The following is a 12,602-nucleotide window of genomic DNA, read 5'->3' as shown; positions in this document are numbered from 1 at the left end:
AAATCTTCAGACATGTCAGACGTCAGAGAGGGAATCATTGGTATTTGGGTGGGAATCTAGGTGGCTGAGCTGTTGACGACAGCCTCTCAGTTTGTTGTTAGATTTCCCTTTGCTTTGAGATAAGGTTTATTACTATGGAGAGGGCTTGGCGAGAGAGAAATCCGTGTAGGCTCAGCTGAGTTTATCTGGATTTCTTGCCCCGGCACAGCCTCTCTCTCCCCGTCAAACGCAAGTGGGTGACCTTGACAAGAATGTGGCTTATTGTTGTAATAGATACTGTTGTTGTCAAACGACCTATGGTCAGGGTGGGAGGATGAAAAATGGGTGAAAGGGAATAGGCCAGAGAAACACAAATATGACAAAGAAATTATCATTCCAGCCTCTCAAATGTGAGATGTTGTTGTGCCATACGTGATAGTAAACTACATATCTTTGGGTTTGTGTCTGTTAGTTAGACAAAACAAGACATTTCAAGATGTCACCTTGGGCTCTAGGAAATGATAACAGGCCTTTTTTATACATTTTACAGACGAAACAATGAATAGCTTAATTTAGGTAACTGTAGAAGGCAGATGTGTGTTTGTTCGTGTGTGTGTGTGTGTGTGTGTGTGTGTGTGTGTGTGTGTTTGTTTTGCCGTTGACATTGTATTGCCAAGAACATTCAGCCACCAACTGTCAAACCACAGACCACATTCTAAACCAACCAGGCAGAGAGAATAGTTTTCAGAAACACAGGTTTTATCGCCACAATTAGTACACTTACGTGGAATGTGCCTTGGTGAAAGGTGCATACACAAACAAACAAAAATCATTATGAAATAAACAACTAAAAAATCCTGTTAAAAATAACTGTTATTTAAGAAAAAAGAGGTTGAGTGCAGAATTTGCAAATTATGTTCCTGGTAATAACACACAGATACCGTACATGCAGACACTTCCTAAGGAAGGCTTTGAACATGTGTTATTAGCAGTAAACACAAGGGATGTTCAGGTTGCCCTAATGCTACATAGAGATCTTTTAGTCCATATGTAACCCCCACCCCCCCACCCCCACCCCAGCGCACTTCTTACCCAACCCCCATCCTGTCATCAAACAAACAATACCAGGCGTAGGCTGAAGGCAGCCGGCTGAGCCCGGGAGAGAGGAAAAGGAATTAGGTTGACATGGTCAAGCTGAACCAAGAGTGAAGTGTTCCAAACCACCTGCTGTGTGTTAGCCAGTCAATCAACCAGGCACACGGCTGGCCTGCCAGATCCTGAGATAACCAGGCGCAAATGATGTCAACTTTTCTTAGTAAGGAATTTAGGTGATGTTTCTGATTTCTCATTTGTTTTCAGAACTGCCATTGCCATAACGACGGGAGGAAAGGTTAAGTTAGGCCCACACAATGTACTGAGGAGTTTTTATCTGTAGTTATCTCATCAACTGTGTCAAAAAACAAGCAAGAGTGTTCAATACGTTGGTGAGTTTTAAAAGCGTATGGTTGAATAGTATAACAGTTTGCAACATTGGAGCCAAATAGTTACAGCAAATGCCAATAATATAGCCTTCTCAGGCTGAACGAGCATTTAGCTCACCGTCACAGCGTTGCTAGCGCGGCCGTAGACTCTTAGACCTAATTCAATTTGTGAAGAGGGAGCTTTCAAGCTAGAACGGGGTAATACGTTGCTTTTTAATATTCAATAATTTTTCTAACACACTGAAAAAGCATTTCAAACAGATTTGGGTTTTATTTTGATTGCTTAAATCTGGAGATGCCGCGACTTTGCAGCACTGCAGTGACTACGTGCCTTCACACAGCCAGAACGGTTGTAAACTAACCTCACGGGTCTTCCCAAATGTTTGTTAGGCCACCGCTTCCTAAGTGAGCAAATCGGTAAGCTCCACTTATCTTGGCTCAGTCCTCCACCCTGCAGTCCCTTGTGCCTTCTGTCTTTTTATATCACTTTTACTTCCCGTCTTGTTGCTGGTAGGTGCAGGAGCAGTCTCCAGACTAATGTGTGTTGTCTTTTCGTGAGGGAGTACATATGTCTCCACAGGTAAAGCCTCTCATGCTGTGTGAAGAGGTTTTTCTTTGACGGAGCTTTGTGTATTGTTTTTGCCGTCGGTATAATAAAAGACCTTGGTTGAAGAGTAGCTCTGATGAATGTGCCATCCATACCAAGAAGATATTAAATGTGATTGCTACTGAAATTTACAGCAAACGGGAAGCATTACCCGCCCTTTTAACAGTTAAGCTGTAATTCACAGCTGTTGCTAAAGGCTGCGAGATGAAAGTTTACTCAGTGCGGCGTGTGAAGCTCTTACAGACGTTGTTTTTTTAATTTTAATTTTTATTATGTCTCAACTTTCACTGCTCTATTTCCGAACGTGGAGTTTGGGTTGCATCATAAAAATGAGCTATAATGTTGACATGTCGTGTAAAGGTTAAAATGTGTTTACGCTTCTAAGTTAAAATACAAATGTGTTTTATCTTCATTCAAACTTCATTCTAACTCCCCAAGTCTATTATATAAATAATGTGGTCTTTACATGCGTCACACAGGCATCAGCCTGTAATGTTAAAGAGTCATAAGGCAATCAGCTTCTTCTGTTTTTTGTAAGACAATAACAGTGAAATCCTGGCTCACTTATTATGGCTCCAGAGAGATTGCATGTCATGGGTTACCAACTTTATCACAGCTTAGTTTTCTATGTGTATCATTTGTGTGGTTATGGTTTCCTGACAGCACAATTAGCTAAGCATAAGAAGAGTTGCCTAGAAACTGAAAAAGAGTGCTTTTTGCCAGCTGGTGGTCTACAATAGATGTCAGTTTTTCCTGTTTTCTGTTTCAGTTTCTGTGATTACTCTGAGCTTCAAAGAGAATGACAATGTAGTAAATGGAAAAAGCCAGTGTGCAGTGTATGAAAACAATCGGGTAGGTTTTCACTACTTGAGTCCAGCCTATGTCTTTTTTTTGTCTTCTGTCCGATTTTACTGTTTAAAATAAACCAGGCTCGTGCATTTGCTCGCACTTGTAGCTTAATGCAAATAACCATGTTCCTTCAAAAATATGACTTAAAAGCTGATTGTATGCTGATAATCAGACGCTGCGTTGTCTGGATTGGATGGAACTTAAATTCATTACATGGATTCAACAACGTAGTAGAGATTATAAGTCCCCACATTGTTTCTATGACAGCCAAAAAAAGAGCCCTTTCTTCTTCGTTTCTTCACTGGGTGTCATGAGGTGCTAAAAGAGGCATCGAAGTCAGCAAGAAATGTAATCTCCACCGACCTTTGACCTCAGTAACTCACCAAAGATGTTCACTAGGTTTGCCCCCATTGTCGAAGCGAATTACATAATTGAAGCAGGAACACTCAGCTCAGCCAACTAATAGCACTTCAGCAAGGACTTCCTTTTTAGTTAATAATGGCCAGAATGTCAGGAAGGATTACATTCTCTCTTTTCAAGAAAGATGTTTTTCACTTTTGATGTTGGACATGGTGTTAAATTTCCCAGGCTTTATCATGCTTGAACGTCTATGCTGTCTAATGGTTAAACAATCAACAAGGGGCAATTTAGATCAATTATAGTCTCTTAAGACTGGATTGAAACCCTATTTCCATAACCCATTTTCAGATTTATTTTTCAGTTTGACATTATTCAGAATAGCATAACTCATAATTCATTTGTCAATCATTACAAAGTTAAGTGGTGCCCATTGTTGAGTCCCATATTTAGAATTCATTAGCAGTATTTCAACATTTAATAAATGGTTTACAACACACCATACCAGAACGTTTTACCTTTTTCTTTTTTTTTTATAAAAAAACAACTCGCATGATAACGATTATCAAAAATAATTAATTAATTCAACAGTGGACTAATAACTAATTGATTAATTATTGCAGCTCTACTTCTAAATTATAAGTATTATTAAGCATCGGCACAAAAAGTGTAACATAACTCTTCCTCATTTGTTGTTTCCTAATACAACAGAAGTAACAGGCACTTTGAATTAACCTCCATTGCTCCATTGCCCTCCAGGTGGATTAACTTTACATATATGTACGTTACTATTGTTGTGGATTAAAGGGCTACAACTAACAATTTCTTTGCCAATTATATTTCCATACTTTTGTTTAAAAACTAAATGTTTCAAACACAAGAAAAATAACAGAACTAAATGTACACTGTAAACTGGCAAAAAAATACTCATTTTTCAGTAGTGCAAAAAAAGGTATTTCTTAACATGCTTAAACGGAACTGAGCTGTTAGAATAATATATTATAAATAAAAAGAAAACATGTTGTTTTACACAGACACTTTAAGAAATGGGCCAACAGATCCCGTTGTTCTGGACAGAGACCAGTAAAGGATAATAGAAGCTCTTTTCCTGTGATGGCTGAGCGTTACTGCACAGCCTCCAACTGAGCTTGACGATGTAGATGTGACGTGAGCTGACGTGTCTGAAATTTGTAAATCTTCTGGTAGCTGTGCAAGAGAAATCTCAACCATTCCCAATCAGCAGAGACGGAGAGCGTCTTAACATAACATAGGCACTGGCTAATTACGGCTAACTAACATGCTAGTTAACATTAGTAATTAAACTTAAACAGCTAATGGAAGTCCAAACTGTCTGCAAGTTTACCCTGTACTTTACAGTAATTTCTTTACTGTGCGACAGCAAGTTGCGTGGTTATGACACAATCGTCTTCTACGGAGCCATAACGTGAGGTACAAGGCCTTTTAAACGTTGTTCTGTTTCTTTAGAAATAAACAGACAAATAGTCTTTAAAAGCTTCAGACATAAAGTTATTCGCTGTCAAAGTGGCACCAAAATGAATGGCAGTCAATGGAATGCTACGTGTGCATGCAGGTGATGGCTTGTTAACATCAAAATGGCGCCATAGGGAGGTTTGCTTAGAGGAGAGGCTGACCCCCTTGGTTTTATGTTTAGATCTTCCGCATTGACTGCCCTATGACGTCATGATGGGCATGCGCACTCTTAGCAGCCGGTAGCAACATGCGCGTTCATGAGTTAAGGATAGTTTGTTCACAGTATTGAAGTGCCGTCTCATTGTCTAAAATATACACTAACATTAAACATTGTGTTTTTGTTGTTCCTGATCATTTACATGCTTATCTAAATAAACAATGGATGTATTTAGACACCCAAGGACATTTAATTGTCACTCCCCGATGTGAGTTGAGTGCAGCTTTGAGTCGTGCATGCTCAGATGTAAACGGCTGGAGGAAGCTCCTCTGTGTGCGCTGTAAAACAAATACACCCTTGTGCAATCCACATGTTTACATATGTTTATTACAGTAAACAATAATGAAGTTACCTAAATACTACTAATTGTGGTAAAGCTAAATATTTGTTTTTACATTTCTGCAAGTTTGTGTGATTTGTTTCAGACTTTCACAATAATGTTTATACCAGGCTTGGTCAGTGCTCATTATACTACTGTGATTGAAGTAGTTCGATAAAAGATGTCATTCATATAAATTCATACATCACATCATTTCATCATCACATAATGGCCTGGCCTCCAGGAAAGAACAGCTTGTTTAATCTATCTAATCTTGTCTTGTTCTTACTATACAATGATTTATTGGTTGTCTTTGTTGAATAATACATATAGACAAAGAGCTTTAAAAATATTATTGCATTTTAAATCGCAATATTGATGAAAGATATCACAATTAGATTATTCTCCAAAATTGTTCAGCCCTACCATGGATGTACTAATAGAACACAAGGTGAATTACAGCCACTAGCTATATCCATTATAACGGCTATATGAGCCCGCCCAGTGCAGGGCGATGTGTGCAGGCGCAGTCCCGCGGGTCTGCTTCCTGGGCTCTGCCCCGCAGCGTGCAACAACTTAAATCCCAACCAATCGATAACGAAGATTGTTGCAGAAATTTTTTTAAATCGATTTTTATCGATGACGTTAATTTGTTATTGACGCCCCTAGTGGGTTATTTAGATTTCACATTTTTGTTGGTTAAATCTAAATGATATACCTAACGTTATTTTTCTCTGATATTGTATACTGTAGCCACGCTTTTGTACAAGGCATGCTCTTCAATAGAAATAAATTACCCATAAAGCACTATTTTGAAGATAAAGAGAGACAAATCCACATCTGCGGTTATTCCAAATGACCAATTGTGCATTATTTGATCTGACCTCAGGACCTACTCTAAACCCGGATGAAATGCATGTCTCGACTTTGGTGGGAAAGGGTTAAACAGACTTGAATCAGGCATGGGTACCTCTCTTAATGTTATTGCCATTTAAGCTGCATTTTGATTGAGAAATAAAACATGGGTGGGCACACAACATTGGCTTGTGAGAAAGGGAAATTGCTTATGGTGCTTATTTTATGGCTACTTATGCTGAAAAAGCAGCAGGAAGAAATGTGATTATATGGTTTAGCAACGATGTGTGTTGAACTACTGTTGCCGACATGATTCTCTGTGACCTGTAAAAGCAGAAAGTGTAAAGCATGAACAAGCCTTCCTTATCCTGTGTCAAACATCAGGTTTGTGTGGGACAGATTTGTTGTTAATAATGAATGTAGGAAACTAAAATATCTGTATTAAACATCACACGTCACATGATTTTGAATCCAGTGCATAAATACTTTTAACTGGTTAAACACTACAATGGGTTTAACACTAGCATATGATTCATGATAACAAGGCGTTCGACTCCCTTAGATTTCCTTTTGTTTTCATCTTTTTTACTACCCAGTATTTGTGATGCATGATCTAACAAGACTATTTTTATTTCCAGATCATTGTTTTTGATATTAATGGTCATTTTCCACATCTTCCATTTGTCAAGTTTAATAGTACCAAGAGTAGTGGAGTAATAGCTGTTAAAACTTTCACTTGTTCACTTGTATTGGTGACTACAGCGTAGTGCATGATAAAACTGTCAATCTTTTTTAATATTCAAATCATATTCAAATTTTTAATGCTCAAATGCAGCCTATTATTACTACCGGGTGTATGCATTGCCAATGGCAAATATCAACCTGTGGTTGTTGTAATACGTTCTGTCCACTAGAGGGACTTTTAACATTATCCTAGAAGGGGCACACCACTTTGTTTACGTTTTTCCACCACAAGCACACAGCGACAAATTCAAACCATCTGAGTACCTTGTAATGAAACATTTAACAAGTGTAGTAAAACGGCTCTTTTGTGAAAGCTAATGTCGGTTAGCACAAAGCCAGAATGTCAGAAAGCACAACCAAAATGTTATGCCATGAACGGAGTAATAATTCATGTTAAAACCGTATTTGCAATCCAACCTTTTGATACTGTAGTTCAACATTTTTACTGTAGTTCCCTGCCCTAATATCTCACAATGCCTTAGGTTGATAACTTATTATTCATCAGAAGTGACACGGCAAAAGCATTTTTTTACATGCGGTTTGACGACCGCAAGAAGATGTTAGCTAACATGTTTGTTAAAAAAAAAAGAAAAAATACACATTTGGATACAAAATTCAGCATTCGATAAGAATTTTTCTCTTTTTTTTACCATTCAAATTATGTTTGACTTCCAACAGCCCTAATGCACAATGCGTAATTTGGTCAATGGCCACACAAGTACAGCCAAGACTGGCGTCTCCGTATGACACTGCAGTGTAACCCTTTTGTAATCCTTGCCCAAACTCAGTGCTCCGTTTTTTAATCCCAAATCTAATAAACAAGTTGAAGCTGAAGTTAATGTGTCCAGTAAAAAAGTGCAGCAATCTTCTTGTCTGCCACGGGTGAGTTATTGTGTGATCACTGCAAATCCAGGCAGAGTTCCCCCTCTGTCAGCACTGTGCGGTATGCTCGCAGATTCGTAGGGTTTTTGTCTGTCAGTTAAACATTATTCTTGCCATGGTAGCTTTCTCAAGGACTCAGCACGGGGTTTCAGTTAAGAAAAGGTTTGTGTGACATTCACCAGTGTGGTTTGGGGGGCAATTTCAAAACCCATTTGTACAGTCTTGCAAGGAGGGTAGAAATCATGGAATTTGGCATTGGCTGAGCATCGAGTAGAGCCTTGTGTAATCTGACAAGTTGTGTAGTTCATTCGCGAGTGGTTTTTCAAAAACCCTGGACAAGACGTCGGGCATTTCCCTGTGTGGGTTTACATTCTGCAGCCCCACAGTGAAAGTCCTTTTGTTCACTCATCCATTGATAGAGCATGGAAATAGAGGTCCACTGTTCATGCACATTGTAAACTGGCCCCATTTGTGTTGTGATCCTATTTTAAATTTGTACCCTTACATAGTGAATGTTTATTTTAGTGTGCAGTGGCATTAGACTGGCTTATCCTGTCTTTTTCTTAATTGGTAACAGGATTTAAGTGAAAAAGGGTTAGGGTTAGGGTTAGGGTTAAGTCCAAGCTAATCCAGGAAAGGTTACATTGAGCTGTAAAATTCTTTAAGATTTGATTCATAAAAATCATTAAACTTAGGTATAATAAAAGTTGGAAGGAATTTTCTGGGAATCAGTGTTTTAAAATACTAAAATAATACAACAAAACATTCGGAGAATTGAAAGGCTTCTCATACAAAGGTTTTACTTGGAAACCAGGGGAGTCTTTGAACTACACTCTGCCATGACACTTGCATCCAAGTGTCATAAGCCTGTCATTTTAAAATGGGATTTATAAGGCATCAGTAATAACTTATCATAAATGCATTTGCTTGTGGAAATTGGGTCTTTGTTGGTGTCTAGGCTAGAGTTGCAACAGTTATTCGATTAATCGAGTAGTTGATCGCCGCAATTAATCTGCTACTATTTTAAGCAATAATCAGTTATTTCAGTCATTTTTTAAGCAAAAATTCCAAATATTTGTATATAGCTTCTCTATTGTGGGTATTTGCTTTTTCTCCATTTTGTCATTGTACATATATTGGGGTTCTGGACTGTTGGTTGGGAAAAAACAAGACAATAGCCATTTTCACTGTTTTCTTACATTTTATAGACCAAACCATTAATTGAAAAAAAAAAATGGAAATAAAAGTTGCTGTCGTATCCGAGGCTACGGCTACTCGTCAATATAAAGTGTGCACATGCCATAAAAGCAGATAATGGCTAAAGAAAAGAAATGTATTGCTGGTTGCAAGGGGTTGTTTGAGCCTTACCTTGAGTCTGCTTCAGTGGCGAGGTCAAGCACATGAGACGCCAGCCCAAATAGTGTTAGTCAGAGACAGCCTTGTGTAAATGTTGTCTGTGGTGAAAAAGTGGAGGTCGTCGGCTTAACAATTTTTAGCAAACATCAAGTAGGAAAACAGATGTAGGCTCTCTCTCTCTCATCAGATCAACAAAGTCAACAATCCTTAACATGAGCACTTAATACTCCTCGGCCTCTGAATTTATTGATAAGTAAGGCACATGATCAGCTCCAGGAAATTGATAATTTGAATCTAATAATATGAGCCTGCTTCCCAACCTAACAATTTCATTAAGGAAAGGTTATTTCCAGGCCTTTATTAATTCTCCTAACCTTGGTCACAAATCCCCAAAGTGTCAATCCCAAAATGTCAACACAATCAGTTTGAGGAGTTGAGTCAATTGCATGAACCTGTTTGCACCTTTCACTGTTGGCTGTCACTCTGGAGAAGGGTTCATTGTGTGGTCTTGTCTGCGGCTCTATGTGTCTCCATACGGCCCAGGAACAGTGTGTGGTGACAGCTCGGGTGATTACCTGTCCTGTCTCGTTCACTCAACCGGTCTGCAGCTTGGCCACATCATGCATCAGAAACTGACACACGGTGATTATGCTGTCGTTAGACCTCACTCTTAGCCGCTCTCTGCACATGCATTAAATTGCTCTTCCTCTGGGCGCAGGGAGAAATGGGCTCATTTCTGTAACCCATGAAATATGAAGCTTCTGTGATGACGAGTCTTGAGCTAATATTACATTTCATCAGGGACTAATGTTTGGTTTTCAAAGCACTCAGTTGATCACAAATTTAGATTCCTCATTCAGTGATTGATCTGAAATGTCTCACACAGCATAATTCATGGCGCTATTGCTTTCAAATAGTTTTTGAAATCATCATCAATCACGGCATTCTTTTTATTAATCTCAAAACAAATCAATTAAAATTTGATCAAAACCTATTATTCACCTTGAGCAAACTGTATTCAGAACCCTATATTTGTAAAGTACATCTCAAATGGAGTCACAAAGGTAAAGAAAAAAGAAAGAAAAGTAGTAGGATTTAAATGCTCCATCATCCTAGCACAGTTTATGCTTTTATCTGTTAGGTTATTATAGCAAGCCTTTGCTTTACTTGCAAAGTGTGACTCAGTCTTGCAAGATTGCAATCATTATGAATCCACCAACCACTGGATGAATGCCTTTCAAAAAGAGGAACAACTTTACTTCAAAGCATAATCTAAATGTAGCAGTAATAGAGCATCCTGATGATTTTGCACATCACCCTAAATAGCTCTGGATACAGCTTTATACTAAGTACTGCTGAGGCAACATGTCATTAGTTTTGCAGGTATTTGGTCAAAGTGCAAATACTGTGCTAGTCCATCTACTAGATGCTGAGCTATTTCTCAAGATAAATACTGGTAGATGTAAAGGTCAGGGGATCAGCAAATTCATTGGGATTCATGCTTTGAGGAACATGGACAATTTCTTCCCTACATGGATCAGAATTAAGCAGTAACTTCAATATATGCTGTGATAAGTAGTGTTAGTTCTCCACATCCTACTCTGTTTGAAACAGTAAGTAGATTAATACAATTATTTAAAGGGTGTGCATGCTTATAATCCTGTGTTACTTTGTCGTCTAAGTCTAATTGGATCCAGCATTGGCAGCGTTTTCCCGAGCACTGAGTGGTTTATGCCCAATTAATAAATGTGTGGTGTTGGCTGCAGCGTGGCATTCCTCCTGCAGTTCAGTGCTAATGATTTGGAGCGCTTTAATGTCGACTGCCTTGAATGAAGAGCACTAAGCCTGGTGTCACTGTGGCCCTTAAATCACCATTAGTCTTCCTCTCTCTCTCTTTTCCGCCTACACACTTTTCTACCTCCAGTTGTCTTATGTGTGCTTCCCTTCACTTTCTCTCACCGTTTCTGTCCATTTCATTTTCGTTTTCTACGTAGGCCCTCGTCTCTTCATTGCTGTCACAGTGTGTCAGAACAGGTGGAATCAATTACTGACCCTCAGCAGCCTGCTCCCTTACCACAACTAGCTATTTAATTGAGGGAATTAATGAGTGATCAGCCTGTGAAATGAGTTGGTGTCACCGATCTCGCTTGGCGATGAACGAGGGAGGAAAGCTGGAGGAGGGAATTGTTTGACCAATCCTGCATAACTAATTCTGTCCTTCCACAATGGCAGTCAAAGCAGTTTACATGTCCCTACCTGCCTTCCCTGCCTGCTAATCACCTTTTAAGGTTGAGGAAAGACAGTAATATACTGTATCACTATACTGATTAAGATAGCTTTGAACGGCCACTGGCATACCAGGATGACTTCCATGCGCTCACATCTTTGATAACATGCCCTTGTTGATGCATCCATTGGCTGTATCTTTACATCTGCTCTGTATGTGTTTGTACAGTGGTTCTGAAGTGTCTTATGTGTTTTTTTCTCTCTCTCTCTCTCTCTCTCTCTCCCTCTCCCCCACTTCTTTCTTCCCAGATGGAATCTCCTGTCTCCACTCCAGCTCCTCCCCCCCTCCACCTCCTGGCCACAGTCGGCAACAGTGAGATTTCCTCGCCGTGTGAGCAGATAATGGTGCGCACGCGCTCAGTGGCCGTGAACACATCTGATGTGGCCCTGGCTACCGAACCTGAGTGCTTGGGGCCCTGTGAGCCCGGTACAAGTGTCAATCTCGAAGGCATTGTATGGCAGGAAACTGAAGACGGTAAGTGGAATGGTGTATGGTGTGATGTTTGGTCGCGATTAGAGAGCCTTTGGGAAGCTCTCTGGTCTTGATGATCACTGTGTGACCAAGCAAAGAGGAGAGATAAAAGTGTGTGGATTGTAATCAATGGATTTTTGGAATCTGTGAACCCTTAATCATAGAGGATAACAATCTCAGTTCTTATGTGAATCCATTTCCCCTACCCCCCTACTGTTTAGTAAATCTCGTCCTTTTTAGTCCTGTATTTTAAGAGAAAATAAGCTACAAACATATGGGATAGTGTGTTTTGTGCTTTTATGCACATAGCCAGTGTGGTTGCATGAAGACATCAAAGAGTCCTTGTTTTTTTTGTGAAGCCTTTTTCGTTTAAAAAAAATAATCAACTTGCTGTTTATCATCCATATTTTGCCGGCTACATGTAATTGGATTGCCTTGCTTGCCTCAGGAGCTGGTGGTGGTACTAATGCGTGCTTTAACAGCCCACATGCTGCATAGTATTGCCAACAAGAATAGTAGTTGGCTGGCAGTTCTTAGGTGGCCGTGATTTGTTTTTTGCTCCGGAGAATGCAGAGGGGAGTTTGTTGCACAGAGATATGCGCTCAACAACAACATGCCTCATAACATAAAGCACTTTTTGTAAGGCTGCCATTTGGGAATAGAGTTAGCTTCTCACTTGCTGTGCTGTCCAAGCGAAATCTTAGACT

At 39.4% G+C, this 12,602-nt stretch overlaps 1 protein-coding gene across 4 annotated transcripts in view; it reads left to right on the top strand.

The window, feature by feature from the left end:
* LOC117949929 (zinc finger protein 609-like) overlaps nucleotides 1-12,602 on the top strand; it is a 79,995-nt gene that overhangs the window by 44,866 nt on the left and 22,527 nt on the right. For all 4 annotated transcript variants that reach the window (XM_034880540.1, XM_034880541.1, XM_034880533.1 and 1 more), the window contains exon 3: nucleotides 11,673-11,898. In XM_034880540.1, coding sequence (XP_034736431.1) covers nucleotides 11,673-11,898 — 226 coding nt within the window. The remainder of the gene's footprint in view (nucleotides 1-11,672; nucleotides 11,899-12,602) is intronic.

The sequence above is a fragment of the Etheostoma cragini genome, chromosome 1, assembly GCF_013103735.1.
Source record: "Etheostoma cragini isolate CJK2018 chromosome 1, CSU_Ecrag_1.0, whole genome shotgun sequence".
Classification (NCBI taxonomy): Eukaryota; Metazoa; Chordata; class Actinopteri; order Perciformes; family Percidae; genus Etheostoma; species Etheostoma cragini.
Note: the sequence above shows the minus strand (reverse complement) of the source record. Positions and strands in the feature narration are given on the sequence as shown.